The sequence below is a fragment of the Bombus flavifrons genome, chromosome 3 (genome assembly GCF_040668555.2).
Source record: "Bombus flavifrons isolate JBK064 chromosome 3, iyBomFlav1_principal, whole genome shotgun sequence".
NCBI classification, from domain to species: domain Eukaryota; kingdom Metazoa; phylum Arthropoda; class Insecta; order Hymenoptera; family Apidae; genus Bombus; species Bombus flavifrons.
In genome coordinates, this window is record NC_138444.1 from 2444902 (window position 1) to 2466197 (window position 21296).

General features: G+C 38.3%; 5 protein-coding genes across 14 annotated transcripts in view; 3 read left to right on the top strand and 2 right to left on the bottom strand.

Annotated features, from left to right (window-relative positions):
* NfI (Nuclear factor I) overlaps nt 1-4334 on the top strand; it is a 65269-nt gene extending 60935 nt beyond the window's left edge. For 7 of the 9 annotated variants that reach the window (XM_069132680.1, XM_069132681.1, XM_069132687.1 and 4 more), the window contains 3 exons: nt 454-816; nt 881-1115; nt 1253-4334. In XM_069132680.1, the coding sequence (XP_068988781.1) occupies nt 454-816; nt 881-1115; nt 1253-1509 (855 nt within the window). In that variant the 3' untranslated portion in view covers nt 1510-4334. The remainder of the gene's footprint in view (nt 1-453; nt 817-880; nt 1116-1252) is intronic. The other 2 variants (XM_069132682.1, XM_069132684.1) reach the window with 2 other exon arrangements.
* LOC138190152 (short-chain dehydrogenase/reductase family 16C member 6) overlaps nt 1-21296 on the top strand; it is a 150585-nt gene that overhangs the window by 102943 nt on the left and 26346 nt on the right. The gene's annotated exons all lie outside the window — the stretch shown is intronic.
* The window catches only part of Lapsyn (Leucine-rich repeat activity-regulated protein at synapses), a 97967-nt gene that overhangs the window by 4508 nt on the left and 72163 nt on the right, over nt 1-21296 (top strand). The window lies entirely within an intron of this gene.
* LOC138177990 (uncharacterized) lies at nt 2502-14564 on the bottom strand. Its single transcript, XM_069109386.1, has 3 exons — nt 14557-14564; nt 5164-5636; nt 2502-2587 (listed from the first exon to the last, which is right to left on the bottom strand). Exons 1-3 carry the CDS (start codon nt 14562-14564, stop codon nt 2502-2504), a joined length of 567 nt encoding a protein of 188 aa, XP_068965487.1.
* The window catches only part of Cerk (Ceramide kinase), a 28399-nt gene continuing 18349 nt past the window's right edge, over nt 11247-21296 (bottom strand). The window contains exons 3-8 of one of the 2 annotated variants that reach the window (XM_069132704.1): nt 20944-21137; nt 20224-20599; nt 16233-16385; nt 15736-15932; nt 15262-15431; nt 11247-14844 (exon numbers count right to left, since the gene is read on the bottom strand). In XM_069132704.1, the coding sequence (XP_068988805.1) occupies nt 14769-14844; nt 15262-15431; nt 15736-15932; nt 16233-16385; nt 20224-20599; nt 20944-21137 (1166 nt within the window). In that variant the 3' untranslated portion in view covers nt 11247-14768. Of the gene's footprint in view, nt 14845-15261; nt 15496-15735; nt 15933-16232; nt 16386-20223; nt 20600-20943; nt 21138-21296 lie in introns of those variants that run through there. The other variant, XM_069132705.1, reaches the window with a different exon arrangement.

Sequence of the window (21296 nt, forward strand, 5' to 3'; positions counted from 1 at the left end):
GCGGAGTGGATAAAAATTGTAATGGTTAATTGGAGAAACATGGGGATATCGTTTGGTGGAAATTTGGAATGCAATTTCGAATGGAATATCCGACCCCACGTTTGCGATGCACCATTATTGGCACGAATTTCTCGATTTTGTTACGAATCCAAAGAAATAGCTACATGCGTTTTAGGTAAATCGACGAAAGTCACGATATGATCTATCTTAAAATCCACGAATCTCGCAAACGCGGGTTTCAACGCGATTCAAAACCCCTAAACGGTAAATGACTAAATGAACGAATCGGTAGATAAAAATTCAAGAGATCGGTTAGAACGAAAGGACGAATAAGATACAAAAAAAGGCAAAGTTCTTAGTTCGGTAGACCGGGAGTGCGAAGTCACAGAAAACGGGGTGAATGGATCACGCGCGGGTCGACGACGTTGATCGGTGGGTGTGTGGTATTTCCAGGCGCAGCTAGCCGGACCCCGCACTGGCATACAAAAGTTCTCACAGTATTATCCGAGCTCGATGCTTCCGCCACCACCTCCGGCCCCGATGGCGAGGCCTGTCGCCATTATAAGGTCGACGGGCGAGCTGACGGCTACGAACTCGAACTCGCCCCCCACTTCGTCCACCTCGCCCACGGACCCAGCCGAACTGGCATCCAATCAGGAGCAAATGGCTGCTGCGGCAGCGGTCGGACTGGTCAGTTCCGGTTGCCAGAGCTCCGTCGATCCAGCTGGAAGAAAGAGCCCTGCGAGGATCCTCGTCACCGCGCCACACACCAGCCGGGAATACACCTTTGCTCACTTTCATTCTCAACCTGGACAGGTGAGTTTATTTTCGCGAAGAAATAACAATGTTACTTCAACGTGTTTCTTCTTTCTGTCGACAGCAAATATTCACGTATCCTACCATCAGTTCGATGTCAGGGGTTATCTCCCCGACGAACCTCTCCTTATTTTCGTCGCCAGTTTCGGTGACAAGGCCGGTGGCCACCCAGAGATCGGTCTCTAACGTGCCACCTCGCTGGAACACCGCACCGTTCATTAATCTCGAGGACGATTACAACATGATTGCTCCGATCATCACCGGGACTGCCAGCGAACCGCCTTCCACCATGGACGAAGGTGAATATAACTTTTGTATGTTCCGATCGAAATACATTCAAGTTCGAATCTCCGGTTAATCGTTGTCGTCTCTTCCTTCGAAATCTCAGTTAGCCTCTAATTGCAAATAAACCGTCGTAAAAAACGTGACCTTGCAGACCGATACTTCCACCCGGTGCATGCGAGCAGCGTGGTGGACAAGAGCGGCGCTGGTAACTTGATGGGCACAGATCTGGGCGTGGCGACGGACCCGACATCGCACCACCACCAACAACAGTCCCAGCAAGCTCAGCAACAGCCTCAGCAGCAACCTCAACAACAACAACCGCCACCGCAGCAGCAACAGCAACCGCAGCAACAGCAGCAGCAACAAGTGATGCAGGACAAGAGCGGCAGACCGAAATCTCCCCCGTGACACTGGAGGCTTAGAGCGGAAAGCGTCGAGAAGCTCGCATGTTCCACGGGGTCGTTACATACCGGCGCATACGATAATTACCCTGAGCCGGAGGGGAATCGCCAGGATTCCTCGTGTCGTGTTCAGCTTCGCGACCTAAGCCTGCGGAGAATCGAGTGCCTGAGAGTCTGATCGTAGTTTAAGCGAGCCGCGTCGAGGGAACGTTCGAGGGCGCTTCCGGCAAACGGGCTTCCCCGCCATTGCTCTGTTGAGAGGGGGTGAACACCGGGGTTAGGTCCTCACTATGCGACCACTCGGCCCTTCTTCACCCTCTGAGGCTCGTCGGCGCCTTTCGTTCTTTCTCAATTTTATAACTTGAGAATTTTTATTTCTCCTCTGTTTGTTATTTTTCTTTGAAAGATTTGATTAGCGATAGACTATGCGTAGTCTAGTGAAAAATACTTAGTCTACTTAGGAAGTTAATTCCAATTGTTAACTGTAGCTGTGAAAAGTGTAGATTCTGTTAAAACATGAATTCGCGCGTTTATTCATTCTTACGGCTTTGTAGTATTTCGAAAGGAAAGGAAAAAAAGATTGTCTACGGTGAGAAATTTCATTTTCCTGCAAGGAACGAAGGGCATTTTTCGTCCTCGGGGGGTTAGCGTTTCGGTCAATTATTACTTCCGCGCCACCGGAAGCGTCGTTCTCCTCTCTCGACGCGCCGTTAATTTCTAACTCTTTCTCTTTCTCTTTCTCTTTCTCCTTCCTTCTCTCTTTCTCTTAAGCGTACTCGGTGGACGTGAGTAAGAACCTCTCATTTCGTCTCCTAATTGAAACGTCGCCCGATCGTCGTCGATCGGTCCCGTCGACCAATAAAATTCATATAGACGATTTAAACTCGAAGAAAGGAAATAAGAAGAAGAGAACGAAACGAAAAAAGGACAAGAGAAGAACTGCAGAAAAGGAAAGAAAAGAAAAGAAAATACCAGTAGTGTATCGTTTTCCACACGATTTTATAACGATTGTCTGTTTCCTATTCTTCCTGCTTCGAGACCCTTCCGGAACGTGTGTTTTTGTACATACACGCTCGTGGTATTTTCTAAAATTATAGAAGACGTTAGAATAGTTGCGTCTACGAGATAATACAAAAAATGAAAAAAGCAAAATACGACAGACGAACAAAAAAATATAATCTGTTGTGCTCTTCGAGAAAGGGTTTAACGACAAGGAGAAAACGAAGAGATTGAAAAAAAAGAACTTTCTAGTGCCAATTTCGTAGTTTATAAATATTATAACGAAATTATAATTTTCTATTATATTTTTTTATAATATTTATGAAGGAACACAGACACGTATATACGTATACACACGTACACATGCATGTTTAGATAACACGTGAGCAAATATAGTCGAGATAATGAGAAAAACTTCTTCTTCGATGATCGAGAAACGGACATTTTTAAAATTAATCTAAAGAAAATTAAGCGAATACAGGTATAAAAGAAAAAAAGAAGAGGATAGTAGATAGAGAGAAGGTCGAGAGGGTTCGATCGACGAGTATCGGTCAGAATAGAAGCTAACCGGTCCACGAACCACGGATAATAATATTAATTATAACAATAATAATAACGATGAAACGATAATTGATAACTTTATAATTGTATCGTTGATTAATCGCCTAATGCTCAGACTAGTGCTAACACTAGTGAAAAAGAAACACAGAGGAAAACGAAAAAATAGAGAGGACGACTAGTTGCGCGGACTAGTCATCAGAGGCTGCTAGTTAGAGATAAAGTGAATATTTAATATTGATTACTATTGATAAATTAAGCGGTTAACTAAGTAAAAAGAGAGTACGATTTATTTCACGATCGATGATGATTAAGCGATATAACGGCGCGCGTAAATAAGAGGACGAAGATGCAAGTGAAACGGAAGAAAACGAAGAGGAAGAAGAGGAGGAAGAAGAGGAGAAAGTCGAAGAAAAAAGACTAGAAAACGAGACTATAAAAAGGAATTTCGGAGAAGAGAAGACGATGTTTCGAGATAGTGAGAGATCTATAGTTATTATACTACTTAGGAATTTAGTGTAACGTCGCGCAATGATAAACGAGATAATGTAACATCGAACTCGACGACAACGAAGGTCCTAAACTATAATATTGTATATTGTCCAAAAGTGCTTTCCGTCGACTGTACGTTAAATGAGGGTGTCCGACGATGCGGAGCGAATCTGTTTTTCTTTTTCTTTTTCTTTTTTTCTTGAAACTTGACTCTTTCGCTGCCAACTTTCAAGAACCAAATCAACCACGATATGTACTCTATCTTTTTCCAAGTTCTTAAAGGCGTATAATATCATTTTCAAAAATATTTTAAGAATTAAGAAGCAGGAGAAATTCTGATTCTGACAGCGTGAGGGTTGAAAAGCAAGCACGAGCGGCGACTTGTTCACTTTATAATCCCTAGCGATAGCGATTCCCAAGAAACTCCTTACGTGAAATGCGTTTAATATATTTGCTAGGTGACCAGGTAGTTTATCGAGATGATTCTTCCTGGGTTGGTGTAAAGTTTCACGAGAATCCCTTTTGTTTTTTCTCTCTTTCTCTCTTCGAGTAAGATTGAAAGGGTGCGCGGCGTTCTTACCCATTAGCGACGACTGGATCCGACGATCGTGCAACTCGATTAACTTGCGTCCCATTCGTCACTGCGATCCTAAAAAGGAAAACAGAGCAGAGAGACGAAAGTTGTACGTTGTCACGAGCGGTTGCTTTTAAATATTAGTTCGGTTTTGTTCCGTTCCTAGCATTAATTACACAAGAAATAAGACGGCGATCGTTCAAAGCCAATGCTTCACTTTTTCATTCTATCTCCTCCCCTGACCGTTGGTTTTTATTATATTTGCTCGCTTATCTCTGCTTTTATGTGTCTTTAAAAAATTAACATTCGTAGGCGATTAACGCTGCTTTAGAATCCAGAGGTTTTGTTACGAGTAACTTGTTCGAGGTTTGATTGTTCCGCTGTATTATTATTAACTTGTGGAAGATACAGTAGAATTTCATTTATTAGAGTAAGACGTTAAAAATTCATCTTTAGATTCCCATTTGATCTCAAACATTGAAATTGAAAAAAGAAAGGGTTGAGGATCGAGTCGAAATCGCGATTAAATGGGAAGAATGGAGGCACCCTGTCAATCGGTTCGTAGTGATAGTACAAAGAACTTGAGACTAGCAATATCGATAACTAGCGTTAGAAGAAAGAAAAATGAAAAAAGAAGCGTAACATTTACACAGACTCGAGTTAAAGAAATTAACGGGAGCGATACGATGCTACTATTCCTATAAAAATTGCTTCTTACCGCTACTAATAATATTACGAAGCGACGATAAATACCGCTGCAACTATATTGTTAATAACTACGAGGGGAAGAAAAACTACTACTATTATTATAACTACTACTGTACAACAATTTCCACCACCACCATACCACCATCGCCATCAGCACCACCACCAAAAGAAGAAAAATAGGAAAAGTCACTTACCACCACAGCACCACCACTACTCTACCACTACCACTAATACTATTACTACTACTGTTACTACTACTATTAATACTGCTACTACTATTACTACTACTACTACTACTACTACTACTACTACTACTACTACTACTACTACCACTACTACTACTACTACTACTACTATTACTACTAACACTAATATTATTACTACTACTACTACTACTACTAACACTATTACTGTCACTACTACTATCACTACTACCACCACTACTGCTACTGCTACTAATACTAATACTACTATTACTACCACTACTGCTGCTACTACTACTATTACTATTACTACCGTTGCTACTATTGCTATTACTACTAACACTACTAGTATCACTACTGTTGCTGCTACTGCTACAACTACTACTATTACTAACACTATTACTACTACTACTATTACTACTACTACTACTACTATCACTACTACTGTTACTGCTACTATCGCTACTACTACTACTACTACTACTACTACCACTACTACTACTACTGCTGCTGCTAACACTACTACTATCACTACTACTACTACTACTACTACTACTACTACTACTACTACTACTACTACTACTACTACTACTACTATTACTAATTAATAACAACGCTATTGTAAGGTAAACTACTACTATGTTACCGCTACTATTAATTATTAACTATTAATCGTAAGGTGGAAGACGACCGCATACAACTGTTACTATTACACCGCCTATTTCAACTATTAAGGTGCGCCGTGTGTTATGGGAGAAGAGGGGCGCTGCTATTGCTGACTACTATTAATTCACACACTAACTAAACTACTAATCGCTTTACGACTACGGTTACTACGGGAGAATGATTCGTTAATGTAAAAAATATATATATATATATATATATTGATCCAACGCGAGACGAATAGGGTACGTAAAACACGCACGCTCAGGGTGGATCATCCTTGGTTTTTAGATGAAAATAATTATTGTTCGTTAAGTCGTTGGTATTAAAAGGGATACAAAGGCTTTCTAATTACACCTTCTTAAATAATTGAAGGTTTAATCGGATGTTTTCTCGAACAAGCGAAAAGATTTCGTTGGTGGCAAATTTTTATTTGAAAGTAAATCCATGCTTGTACCGTGATACGAACGATTTAGAAGAGGGTGGAACACCCTGGCCATTCTTAGTTGTTACATCACGCACAGGGGTAGAAAGACAGCCGAATTCGTCGATCCTAGATCCGATCGATCAAGAATTTCGCACACTCCATTCGAATCCTTCGCCAACCACTCTCCACGAATTTTTTTTCCCCAAAGAAGGATTTGTCAATTTCTTAGACGTTTGAAAGAAATATCGAAAAAGTTGAATTGCTGGATAGATGGGTAGACGTAGTAGAAGATCTAGAGCTTCCTTTGGGGGTGGTTCGCGTGAGGTAGTCGAAGGGATCGTAATAACTGTATAAAGAATTTTAATACTTTCGTCAATGCCAATTGGGATTGTAACGAGACTTCGTGTTCTTATTTTGTTAAAGGAAGATGGGCGGGCACTCGACGCCGATTAATAATAAGAAAAAAAGAATAATTAAAAATTTCACGGGGAACTATAACAAAACGAAACCAGGGTGGTTCGGGATACGTATATTACCGCAAATGGACTTCTTACGGTGATCTTTTTTCAGTTTAATTCGCTGGAGTTTGTACGAGATTTTTCGAAATTGATGATCAGGAATCACGTATCGACATATAAAACTAATCGCTGTTTATATAAAAGTAATAATTTGGTACGGTGGAGAAATTACAAAATTGGATTGGATGTTGGACGTTCCGAAAGTTCCTCTTCATTAACTTTAACGTTGTAACATTCTTTTTATTCTAATAAGGGTGATTATAGGATGTAATAATTTTATAAAAGAATATTTAAGCATAAAACTTGGAAAATACGTGATTCGAGGATTATCGACGTACGATTTCAAGGATGCGAATAGAGTAGAGTGCCAATTAGGGTAGAGCGATTACGAAGTAGTATTAGGTCTTCCCGATAGGGTGAAAGGTCGTGGTTAGGTCGGCTTCCGAAAAAGAATTCACGACGGAAGATTTATTCTTGATCCATATCTAAAATTAATGAAAATGTTAAATTCAAATGCAAATCGAAACTCTCGAATTCAAATAAAACTTTTATTCAAAAATTCAAATCCTTGAATTCAGATTCCAAGGAAAATTTACCACTTAAACTCAAACTTCTAATTACAACTTTCGAAGTTTTACGAGTACATAATAATGAACTTTATGCGAAAAATCTGTTTATTGGAAAAAAGAAAGGATAATAAAGCGAGGAAATTAAGAGAAATCTTTCATCGTAGCGCCTGGTGACCGCTTGATTTCGCGATTAGTTGATTCGAGAGTCCAGCCAACCGCGTTTCCGCTCAATACGACGACGTCTGAAGAACGTCGAGCTCGCGTCGCGCCGATCTCTCTCGGGGCATCCACAGAAACATTTTCTATAGCGTCTCGAGCTGCCTTGAACCGAAAGTGCATTAAAAAATCGTCCGCACGACAGCCGATCGGAATTCATTGCGGCTGGGATCACGATTCCAACACGGAATACAAAATAAAAAAGAAAAGAAAAGAACGTGTGGAAAAAGAAAGAATTTAAAGAAACTACCCTTAATTCTAAATAACACGTTAGTTAGGTATTTTGTATTTTATAGCGATTGTTGTGATATCGACGAGGATCGAACGATAGCAGTTATGTTTTCACGCGAACGAATTATTCGAATGTTGATCGTAATGATAACTTAGAAATAATTGCCTTGTTACAAGTGAAAAATCCGATATTTCGCTTAATCGTAGCTAGTAGATAGACTATTTAATTGCATATCTCGCGATAATTTGTAATTTAACTAGCAGCGTAGTAATTTATTAAGAGAGTGATAATTTGAATAGTGACGATCGTCTAGAACGCTATTCGAATGCTAGAGAATAATTTCAACCCTCGAGATCAACGACGCTTTCCCGGATACTTAATTCCATTCTATATAATGAATTTTCGACCATACCAACTAGTATTAATCTATCAAACCTTTCCACGTTATTTCTCCAAGGAATGTTCGCACGGTGATTAAACCTTTACTCGATTACGCTCCTCACTCTTCCTTTTGACCCTGTCGTCGCTACCCCTGAACAGCTATCCCTGAATATCATTTATAAAATCCCAACGACGCGACAAGAAGATTAAAAATAGACTATAAACGAGGAAAGGTTCGACGAAAGTGATCCTCAGCCGCAACCGGAAGTTCCCACCGGCACGACAGTGCGCACGAGAACTTTTTCTACGTAAGATAGAATATTTCTCTAGTAGAATTTGGGGGCAGGGAGGGGAGAGGGTTAGAAGGAAAGACGATAGACGAGGGATGTTTTTCTCCCAGAACAGGCGAGGGAAGCTTAATTACGCGACTGATAGTCGCGCGTCTCGATCGAGGGAAAAAATCGGGTTCGAGGATGAAGAAATATCGATTGAATATCCCGGGCCACCCACTGTGGCAATTCACCTCGAAGGTGGATCGGTCAAACGAAAACAGCGATTCTTCCGTCGAAATCTCGACGAGGAAACTCTGTGCGAATGGGAAAAAATCATCGAAAGTCGAGACGTCGTTACTTTTCAGGCAATTAAGCGTTAAGGAGTTAAAAAAAGGGGGGAAAGAACAAAGGAAAGACGGTGGATCGTCTGCGTAGAATTTAAGCTTGCGGGGGACAGAAGACGTATGATAAATTATATATATATTTATATATATTTATATATTATGATATATATATTGATAATATATAATATATAATAATATATATATAATATATATATATATAAAACATATAAACGCGTAGCTAACGAACGATTAACTTAGCGAGCACTGATTAACGAGACGAGAAGAAAAGATTGTTTTTGATTCTTCTTTTCTTGTTTTTTTCGTTGTTGGGGGTGTGTGGTTAGGGGGTGTGTTGCGAGAATTCAATAGATGAATATAGAACGCACGAGCATGCGAAGTGTAAGTTCAGCTACGAAAATAACGATAACAATAATATTAATAATAATAATAATAAATAATATATATATATAAAGTTTAACGGTACTTAACGACACACTGGTAATTGTAAACGACGAGAAACAGCGATGAGTAACATAGTGCGATTATTACTACCTATTATTACGGCAATACGATGATATACATATATTACAATGATGAAATACAATGATATATTTATCGAATATTTATTAAGCAAACGAGAATAGCACACATTGTGTAGTATCGGTTGTACAAAGTAGGCAACGAGGCGAAAACACGCGAGCGATTTATTTCGTTTTTCGAAGATAGTATCGAAACTCTCAGGGGTCGTCGAGGCTTGGCGCTGTTAGGAGGTCGCGATTTTCATAGTGTTATGTCTCTTCTGATTTTAAAGATAGAGATTCAAATATAAATTTATAATATACGAATTTGGAATATTTCATTTATTCCACCGGTAACTTACAACTTTATTTCGCGAAACGCACAATATTCTACACAGCGATTTCTGCTAGTGGCTCGACCGTCATTTTTCTACTGTTGAAAACTCCTAGTTTACTCGTGTGCGACTCTTAACGCTCCAAACCGAGCATCCCCGAAAAAAGCGAGCAGGCGACTAAAGAGCACGAAAGACGCGACGGGAGGAAGAAAAAGAAAGGGAAGAAAGAGGAAGCCGAGAACGCGAACGTTCGATCACCGACGACGGTGGTCGGAAGCTCGCGTATATTTTCGTCTCACGATCCTTTTTTTACGATTGTGAACGAGGTTCATGTTATATATCAGGGATTAGACTAAATAGTATAACGATACGCTGCGAAGGAGGTGGCAAGAGAAAAACGCGACAGAAAGGAGTACGCGAGAGGCAGAGAGCACGGCGAAACAGCAAAGAAACGTTAAGAGATGAAACGAATGAAATGAAAAATGAAGTAACTAAACAAAGGAAGGAACCGAGGATGGTTGGCCTTTGGGAAAGGCAGAGCGAGAGAGAGGGCTGTGACGAAGGTGGTGATAGTGATAAGTGGAAGAGTCAGACGCGTTAAATTAGATTTCTCTATTCAAAGAGTGGCTAAGGAGATTTTAATTATTTTTTTTTAATAGAGAGCTCCGGATTCCCAGCTTCGTTTGAGTATCACTGAGACAAAAATACGTAGTAACGATAATATATTTCGGTATTTTAAACATTGGTAATCGTTTCTTATACTTATTTCTACGTGTATATTTGGGCTATCGGTCATTAACATTAAAATAAAGCACAGATCTAGCGTTGATATAAAAAAACGATCGGCATATCCATTATTACTTGTAACGAACTCGCAATTTTCCTTCCAATTCAGATAGTTAGGAAAACGAATTCACGGAAAACCATTTCGAACAGCGTATATTAACGAAGATCTCTGTTTCAATTTATACTTCTTGTAATTACATTTGTCCAAGAAACGTCCGAGGAAACGATAAATACGACTGACCAGCCCTCTTTCCATAGAGACGATCGATCATCGAATATTAATGCTTAAGAAAAACCAAAGTTGTGATAAGCGTGGCGGGACTCGAAACCATGCACGATATCGAGGAAATTTTTAGAGGATGGAGGAGAAACGAGAGAAAGAAGGGGAAAAAGAGGGAAACGGAGAAACGAGCGATCCGGGGTGCGTGAAACGACCTCGACTCGCGAACGGAGCTGGCAACCCTCCGACGAAGGGACACTGACAAGGGAGAGGCTTCTTTGTCACCTTACCGCGCCAATTATACGTTGTGTCCATACTGTCTCAATTAATATAATGTATTATATTATATATATAATATATATTATATATATATCCGACAATATTGATTATTAAAAATTCTTAATATATAAAAGAGGAGAAAAAAGAAAAGAGTAAATGTGAATGTTGGCCGAAAATTTATCCCCCTTTTGAGTTGTTCCAGATTTCAATTTTATGCGTTCGTATATAATTTCAAGTATGCTGCTGTAGTCTAATTTTCAAAGATATCGATCAGGATACATATTCCAAGATCTTTTGTATGTTTTATTGATTTTCACGACTGCTCTTCTTTTACCTTTCTTCTTTTTTTTTCGTCCTAGCTTCTTTTCATCCAAACCTATTCTTGTACAATCTATTCGTTCTATATGTAGAGCTAAAGGATGCAATGGGATTGAGAAAGAAGACACGAGGTGAAAAAGTGAAGTACAATTTATTAATAATATACGCAGCCATTTTCGACATTCGGTGCATCATTGCAAAGATGATCGAAAACAATTAGTACACTTGGATACAACCATATCGGAAGCGACTCATCGCGACTATCTTCTTTACGTTCTATACATGTATATAAATAACTCGTAATTAAAATATAGATATATACATATGTATTATATATATTATATATATTATTATATATGTATATATGTATATATATATCTGTACAACCTGGACATACGTGTCTACAAAATAATCATTCATCTAATCGCTAATTTTCTTTTCTGAATTCATTCGTCGTTAACCCCTTGTGGTCCGCTATTTTTGTCTCCTAGAAAGTCCGCGGGAAATGTTTCGTTGTCAGAATTGATTAAAAATATACGAAAGAAATTAAAAGGAAAGAAAGAGAAGAATGCTATTGCAGTAAAGAATCAGACCCCAAAAGGTTAAAGAATCTTAGAGCACGTGGAATCGAATTGTCGAACGAGCTAGTCAACACTGACGTGAGAAAATAAGAAATGCATTTTGGACGAAATTCGAAAGGTACAGCGGTTTGTTTAACATCGATCGCAAGGTAATGTCGTTCTTTCTCTGTAATATGTCGGTCCTAAAAGTCGGAAATACAAAACGACAGCGCGGCGATTAATTCAGCGGATTCACTACGTTCAACGAACGATTTATGTCCAACGAACAAGATAAAAAGAAGAAAAAATTCAAAATATCACAGAACCAACGAAACATTACAAACGAAAGTGAAATTTCAACATAGTTCTTTTAACGATATAACGAAAGATTGGCCCTCGGGGGAAATCGTTGATTATACCACGAGAATACTTTTCTCTTTTTCTTTTTTACAACTTTCTCTCTACATCCGGAATTGATGGATAGGCGAGGGAAACTTCCATTCCTTGACAATAAACAAAACTGCAGGAAACAGAAACCAAGGACGGAACACGTATGCTTCGATGTGAACGCAACAGACTAGAAACGATCGAACGAAAGTTTCCACTCGCCGCTCGCGTCTTCGCTTACAAACGAACCATTTCATGGGGAACGGTTCTCCTTTCTAAAACTCCAACAAAATTTCTAACGCGTGCAATACTTCTTCCTTACAATTATAAATTCTCTATCGTTGTAATACGCATCATCTTTCTTTGCAATCTGCAAATTTTCAGGTCGAGAAAGAAAGACGAAGATTAAATTATAATCAAAGGGACATATCGTTCTCTTTTCAATAAATTTTTATATTTACACTCTTTCTTCGATTTGGGCCATCTCAGCTGTTTCAATATTAAATATATAAAAATATCTTACTTCTAGCAGATTTTCTCTCATTTCCGATTATCAACAAAAAGGTAACTTAATTCTTGTCGTAAGCTCTTAAAGTTTTAACACGTTGGTTGTCACGCGAATTTTACATATTTTTCCCATGGGAGGTGGAATAGATTTAAATGTACAATACTGTGCTTTTACTCTGGCAATGTTGTCTAAATCCTTCACATTGTTGAAAATTCCTTAGTGCCTGAAATTTATCTTACTTTGGTCATTTTAGAAAATTTAATAAAAAAAACATGCGTCACTGATGTCAACGTGTTAACAATATCCACATTGCTGACTACAAATGGTTCTTAGATCAAATATTCGAAACCGTATTCTGTTCACTCGCTTATGAACGCTAACCGTCCATATTATATGTATCATCATAATTATAAATAAAAAGAGGTAACTATCGAAACAACGCAACTGTGAATGCATCGACATACTAGTGCATTTCTCACGATAGTACGGTTGATGGATCGCACTAACACCGATCTTCACAAAGCTTATTTCCTACAATTAAATAAATAAATGAAAATACTTGTCCCGGTAAAGTAAATGCCGCTCTATTCTTCTTCGAAGTATTCTAAGCTTAACCACTAATAGCTATGATCCTCGTCTCATTTTCTCTACAGCTATAGATGCAGCTTTCTTAAAATCGTGCTCGTTTCACGAAAATACATGTGTTCTCTTTCTCTCTTTCTTTTTGTCTGTACAGGTAGTCAGCCATCTTGGGCTTCATAAAGAAAATATCGCTAGTCTAATGCTATCGACGACGAAACGCTTGGATCACAAAGATATCGGTTTAGTCAAAATATCTTTGCACGTGTTTGGGTGACCATTTGACGTCTTGAAACGTTTCTTACAGAATATAGTTATGTTAGAAAACTTTAAAAGTTTTTTTGGAAAGTAAAAAAAAAGATCGGTCATTCGTTGTTGGAAATTTAGAATTGTCATAGGCGGTCAGAGTTGGAAAATCATCTGAAAATTGATCCAAATTAGTAAATTCCATTGCACTCTAAAGTTCAACTCGTCAAGAAACCAATTGACTATACTGATAACTTAAAGAGTTCCAAGCAACACTTCGTCGATTCTCTTACGATTTTCTTATTTTCTTCGATTGCGAACTCGTAGCACTTAAGTCACTTTTCTTCGTCTCTTTGGCTCGTCCTTCAGGTGAAAAATATATAATGGAGTCTTAAGGACGACGCTCGTACTGTACACTCTAAACTTCTATCGAGTAAACTTAAGCGCCCTAATGGTAATATCTTTAGAAATCTCATTCAGGGAAGAGTCCATCCATGCACCGAATCTACGATAATCGCATCTCAAGTGTGTATGTGTGTGTATTTTAAGTACGAAAATGCGCAACCACTGCAACAACGTTGGGAAAAGACCGGAAAAACCGGTCTCCGTTATACAAAACTCTGTAAGTACAATTTATCGGCTGAGCCGCAGCGTAGTGGAGACATCCACGATGGAATGTTCGACGATTACAGGCTATAATTTAATAATAAGAAGGGAAAAGGGGAAAGGATTGGCCGAGTATCGCTGTGCAAACGTAAGGTCCCGTATTCTTCGTGGTCTTCATGGACGTTGACATCTTTCATGGTGGTTTCAGACCTTGATTCGAAGAAATACCGGACAGATAGGCATAGCTGTGATACGCGTCGCACGAAGTATTCGGTAGAAAGCTCCGCTGTTAGTCGGACGCTCGAACAACGACGATATCTTGTGAATTGCGACGTCATGGACTATTCAAGATATTCAATACTGCATGTTCTAAATGTATCCGAATTTCAAACTTCTTTCAAAAAATTTCAAATTCTTCAATTTCCTCGTTACCAATTCTACGACTTTCATACATTGGTAAACTTTAAAGTATAGATTTAACGATATTCTTAGACAGTTTTTCTGTTTCACAACTACAAACGTTTCTTCGTAGTCATGAAAAGATGTTATGGTATACCCAGTCATCTTTGAAGATGTGGTCGTCGTACGGGACAATTGTTCGTTGTCCTCGCGCGCCACGCGTCGATATCGCGATAACGATTAATTAGGGCAAGTCGAAGGAACTATGCGATTTGAATGCCATCGTGTTCGTTCGAAAACGCGCGTTTGTCGTTCTCTTACTTTAAGCAATGCAACGTTGGTGACCAGCAGATCGACTACTACTCGCCACTAACAGAAACAGGTCCGGCCGTGAACTGGTTCCTGGGCTCGTCTCGTGAATATGTTCACTAGTTGGCAGTGTACCCTGTCGATAAATCACAGTAGGTCAATTGCAGTTGCTCACATTAATATTCGGACACAGCCTGTATTTGTTGACTCGTGTAAGAGGGAATGATTCAAATATCATGTTATTTATTCCACGAAAATATGCATCTCTTATGCAAAGCAACAAATAGAGAGATGGTGATGTGCCCGAATATTAATCTCAGTAAATGTATACGTTATATAAAATTCTTCCCATAAAATAATCAAATAAGTCGTCCTACTCATTTTATCTGTATTTTCTTTATCCGAACGATACTGGTATTTTAAACAGAAATTAAAGGTCGATAAGGTATCAGAGATATCAAAGGTCAGCAATGAAAGGATAGTGGAAGCACGTATAAACCATCGAGGTGGAAGTGAGCAAGAAGAGTCTGTAAATACACGAACGAGTGTTTACCTGATTTTCACATTGGAGCTATCGATCACCTCGCCGTCGCAGTTCCATACGCTCAGGCTCGAGTTCAGATAGCGGTTGCTAATCTCGCTAGTAGACTGCATGTGCAGGGTGGGTAGGGTGCGGAACGTGAACTCCCTGGCTCTATACACCTCGACGAACGGCAGATCGTACTGGCAAAAGAAAACAGACCAGCTAGATCAATTCGAACGATCGTCGACACATTTTCTAATACTTCTGAAATAATTAGCAAGCTGTAAATTGGATTTTTATTATTATAAATAATTATTATAAATAAGCGAATAAAAATAATTTAAATCTGGATTTCCCAGATAAACAATTTACATATAATCGTATATTCATAGAGAGAATCAAGAATATACATTCTTCATATTCAAGAATATACAAGGATATTCAAGAATATACAAGAATATATATTCTTAAATTAATTAATAAATTTACAATTATTTTACATACCAAAGTCTTCTGTTTGCTGGACAACCTCAACAACATCCTGATATTGTTAAAAAGCGAGGTATGTCGGACGAGAATTACATCTACGCAACCGTCTCCGACATGACAATGAGGGCTGAAACCCATGGGGCTCCTGGAGCAACCACAGGCGAGATTGACACCATTCACCATGAAGAATTTGCCTCTGATAGTCAACCATCCTGAGGTAGATTCAAAATAAATTAAAGATAAAGATAAAGTACAAACAATATCAATAATATCAAATAATAATAATTAGACTACGGATTTCTATGCATTTCTACGTAATTTATTGTAAAAGTGCAAAAATGTGCAGAATGAATATAATATGCAAAAATATATGAAATATCTAAAGTATAATACTCTTCATACGTGGTGGAAAAAACAAATCCCTACTTAAGTGCTACTCGTTCAATTATGTTCATGACAATACAAATTTGCATAAAAATCGACAGTTTAATAATGGATAATAGACGACTAACTGGTTATTTCTTTATCTGGAATACTGTTGTGCATGTGTTGGAGGCACCTGGTGCAGTTTTTTATACATCTTGTACTGGTTGCTGGATGGCAAGGGTCCGATAGGAGCTGGATCTCACCTTCGTAACCTTTATTCGCGAGGATCTTCTTGAAACCTGAGTTAAATTCGAGGTATGTACTATATTATACATTTTTTTATAATCTTTCAATAATTTTTAAGGAATATTAACATTATTTGCCATTAGGCAGATATGACATTACAACAATGATGAGGGAAAAGATGTACCAGCGTGGAATACGGCGAAAGAAGAAAAAAACGTGATTAAATATATATTATAGCATATATTGTAAGAAAATTATTGTTCAAGATTATGGAATGTACAATACTTCTTATTACTAATAAAGTATACAGTGCGTATTTATTTTAATTCCTTTCTTCTGTTAAGATAAAACCATCAAACAAAAAATACGCGAGGCAGAACAAATTTCATCAAATTCGGAACAAAAATAACGTGAGATTCCAGGAATTACGATCTTTGTGCCACCTCCTCGGCTATCATATTCTCCTGATACCATTTTTCGATTTTACCAAGAGTTTGTTTTGAATAAGTGGAAAATCACAAGGAAAATATGACGTATGTACTTTCGACTGTTCGCGGGGAGACGCGATCTCGAAGAAGCGCGCCAACGGGAGTCGTAATTTCCCATTACAATTTGAATAATCGACGCCACGAATCGTTCGATCCCTTATTTCGGTTAAGATAATAAGGGTGGCTGAATGAATATAACACTGATATTAACAGGTTAATATATATTTTCAAAGATCCAACAACTTCAATGTGATACAATGTTACGTATGTGGAATGACAAACTACGAATGAGTACAACCTGAGACTCTTTTCGTGTTGGCTACTGTGATGATGTATCTTCTGTCGATTGACTGTCTTCGACTTGGAGATTCTGCTGACTTGACTTCTGACTCCTTCTGTTCCTTGAACTGTGTTTTAACTCGAGCTGGTTTTAAACTGACTATTCGCTCTTGTTATTACGGAGTGAAGCTCGGTATGGATGTGCCCTTTGAACGAAGAACGCAGATTCGTTGTTCACACTTTTCGTCAGGAAAGTGAAGGTAACGATCCGCGATGCCCATTAGTTATGACCCACGTTAATGAAGGAAGATATGAGGAGGAAACCTCCTACGAACGTGGCTCGTGGGTGACCTTATTCATGGGAAAAACCAGCTTTTCCGTTAGACAAATATTCGTTTTCCCCTTAGGTAACTACCTACTTTCTCCGTGATTTTTAAGAGCGAATAATAAACCCAAGGACTGTTTTAACCCCTTCACCTACGATTTACGTTCGAGAATTTTGGGCCGATTTACGTTTGGTCTGATCATCTACTGCGGGCTATGCCCGCAATATTTACGTTTGGCGCGATCGTAGCCATAAGCAGAAAATATTTACAGGATTGAAGATTCCGTTAAAAAGATTCTGTTTATGGTGGTTCCTTAGGTTTATCGCGGGTCTGAATTACGGTGCGTGGGCCTTTGATAGTCAGACAATGAAGGACGACGCACGGAATGTCCCACGCGACGTAACAACGTACTCAACTGAATACGTTTAATACCTTTATTTCATTCTGACTTCTAGTAAATACATTGCTATATAGAATTTTACAAATATACAACAAATTTTTATAGTGTATAACATAAGAAATTCCTATCACGTATAATATAACACTATCTTCAAGTAGTTTTTTGCGGTAGTGTCCTTTACTGACGTCTCCTGTAATAAGGAACATATATGTATATATATTATGATACTATCTGAAAGTGAAACTAATCGTTACAATCACTTTATAAAATAGAGTAAGAACATGTAAGAAATTAGTAATTGAAATAATATACACAAATCTAGTATCTCCGATTAGTTATTAATATATCTAGAACTATCTTCTACTGAAACGTCCATACTTTACCACACAAGTAATTAAATACATTACGAATATCAAATACTTACCTGCACGAACATTTGAATTTATTCCTATTTCTGCAATTTTTTACTTCCCCGCGAGAGTACGCGCTATGGCGCGCTCTCAACTAGCGCCATCTTCTTAAATTATTTCAACTTGCATCGCGTATTCGTAAAAATCTCTTAAAACACTTTCGTGAAGCGTTTCGTCTCGAGGCCTCTATATGATACTTGTCGTACCCTTTCATCTTCTATATTTTTTTACGCATTCTTCTGGTGCTTTGCCACTGACTACGTCAAAGAGACGTACGCCCTCTCACCGGCCGATATAGGAATTTGTACAAGAGATGCTATCCGAGTGAAACACTATCTGTTCTCTGCCATACACTTTCTCCCCACTCCCACGAACTCGCACGTGTTCCCGCAAAGCTAGAACAAATCTAGTTCACCAACCTTCCGGCTTAAAGAAACTCGTAAATCGTTCTACGGTCGTACATCCTACTTCCTACGCTCGCACTTTAAACTGCACGATATAAAATAACTATACTTTACAATTTCCTTCACTTATTGGCCTCGTTCCTACATCCCTCGCGGCTATAGTTTGCTTGTCATTAGCTGACAGCTTGTTACGACTTATAAAACTATCTTTACCGCTAAATGTATCCCTTACCCTCACAAACTTTGTTCTTTACTAGTTTGCGGTTCGACCTTCTTACCTTTATTTTTGGCCTTGGCATATACAACCTACCTTTAGCCTTGAAAAAATGAATTAAACCCTTATTTATTCCTTAGCCATTCCGTTCGATTTTCGTCCAACGTTTTGAAATAAAGAATATCTAGTATCGTATTAAATACACACAAATATAATAAAATTACTAGAAGTATAAAAAGAATACATTCATCAAATAAAAACAAATTGTAAATCACGCGCGTGAAAAATCGTTTTTGCTAGATTACGCTAGACCTAATCAAAAAATCACGAACTCCACAAAATAATACTACACGAGACACAAAAAAATCGTGTAATTCAATTAGAAAACGTTCAACCATAAAAATGGTCGAAAACATTTTAAACTAGCCAATTCTTTTCGCTAAATTACATCAAACACAGTTACGTTAATATTTGGAGTATCTCTTGTCGTACTTATCGCATTGCATAAGAGGGGATAATTTAAATTTCAAATTATCTTATTTTCGTAGCACGCTAATATTCAGACACTCGTTTACGTTCTCCAATCTTGCAATTCTTAGGAACAGTTCGAACTGCGAAATACATTTACTTTCGACAATTATTTCGTATAATTAACGTCAGAAAAAATTATCACCAATATTTTTCTAACACACCAGGAAGTTTAACGTGTCATGAAAAGGAAAAAAATGCTAGTTTCGATGAAAAACAAATTGTAATTTGCTATAGAGGAAACTAACGTGAAATTGCACGATCATGACTAAACTGCGGATTTATATGCATTTATAAGAAGTCAGAAAGTGCAAAACTACACAGAATGCACGTAGTGTAAAACAATATAAAAAATATCCAAAAAAGAAACAGTTTCTAAAGTATTTGGCAGGTAAACCAATTTTCTATCGAGGTTCTATCTTCTAACTTATATACTCGAAAGTATGAAGTTGCATAAAAATCTGCAGTCTAATCACGAGTATTAATCGTAGCAAACATTATTAGACGATATATGGAAAAAGAGCGCACCGAATTTAAAAGAAAAGACAGAAATCACTTTTTCGTTAAATATTTATTGCGCGATTAAACGTTATTGTTAGGAACAGGTTACTTACGTATTTTCAAGCTACAGTAAATGACTCATATTTGCGTCGAATAAGCAACACAACATTTAAATTATGCTCTCTTATACAAAGCAATAAATACATGATACAGAGTCCATTACAAGTAACTGTATCAAGGATACGATGAAAGTGAAAAACTCATACAACTATCACCAACACACAAATAGCTCAATAATAAAGCTTTATTCCTTTCTTTGAAGGAATAGATATTTTACTTACCGGAGTAATCGTATCTCTGGGGTCCCATCCAACGAAACTTTTCACTGTCCCGTATCACGTCGCCTAGATAGCCGTAACTGAGCATGCTGGCGTATAGCCTGAGCAACGACTGGTCATTGTGCACGGAGGAGACGTCGAGGCCAGTGCTGTCGCCAAAAATGATATGTATCGTCGCCGTTTGCACATCGGTGGTTCCATGGAGGCTGTACGCGATCGTGTCGGTACTTCCGCTGGGTATCACTCCGATCGGAAGTCGAGGAGTCGGTAGGTTCACTTCTGGATTATTCGGGTCGATTTGTCGATCCCTCGAAGTCCTCAGTACCAGGCCGTTGATCACCTCCGCGACAGTACCGTCTCCGCCAATGCATACTATCGCCTGGAACAAGTGAACATTTTTATATAAAAATGACTTAATCTTCTTCGTCCTCGCGCCGTATTTTCGCTATTGCTTCAGGAAATTTCTATTTCTTGGAAATTTCTATACGATTTAAAACTTGTTACGGAAGTGAAAGAAAAATGAAAAAGAAAATTATGCAGGAAATAGAAGAAAAGTAAAAGGTACTTTGTAGAAAAAGTTTCTCCAAATACATTGAAAGGAAAAGCACGAAATTTGGTCGAAGGTGTTCTAAAGATACGTAAGCGATAAAAGGAAAAGAAATTTTGCATCAGACGTTTCGTAACCGTGAAAGCTTTGAGAACGAAATGAAAAATGAAACTTACATGGAAGTCAGTCAAATCGACGCTTAAAAGGACATCACGAATATGGCCAACCCTCTCTGTAACTAGTATCTTCGCATCAATGCCAGCAATAGTCATTAAAGGCTGTACATCCTTCTCCCAAATCTTCAAACCTTTTTTCTTCCCTCCAAACGGGTTGATGAATAGTAAAATCTTCCTAGGACGATGGGTTAATCCTATAAACCAGTAATTTGCAATTCTCCATTAAAATAGTTATGCAATCTTTGAAATAATTTATTTTTCCTGCAGTTGTGAATGTAACGGTCCACAAATTATTAAAAAGACTAAATTCGTTTATTCGTGAAGGATAGTGTTTTTGAAGAAACGCAACGTAG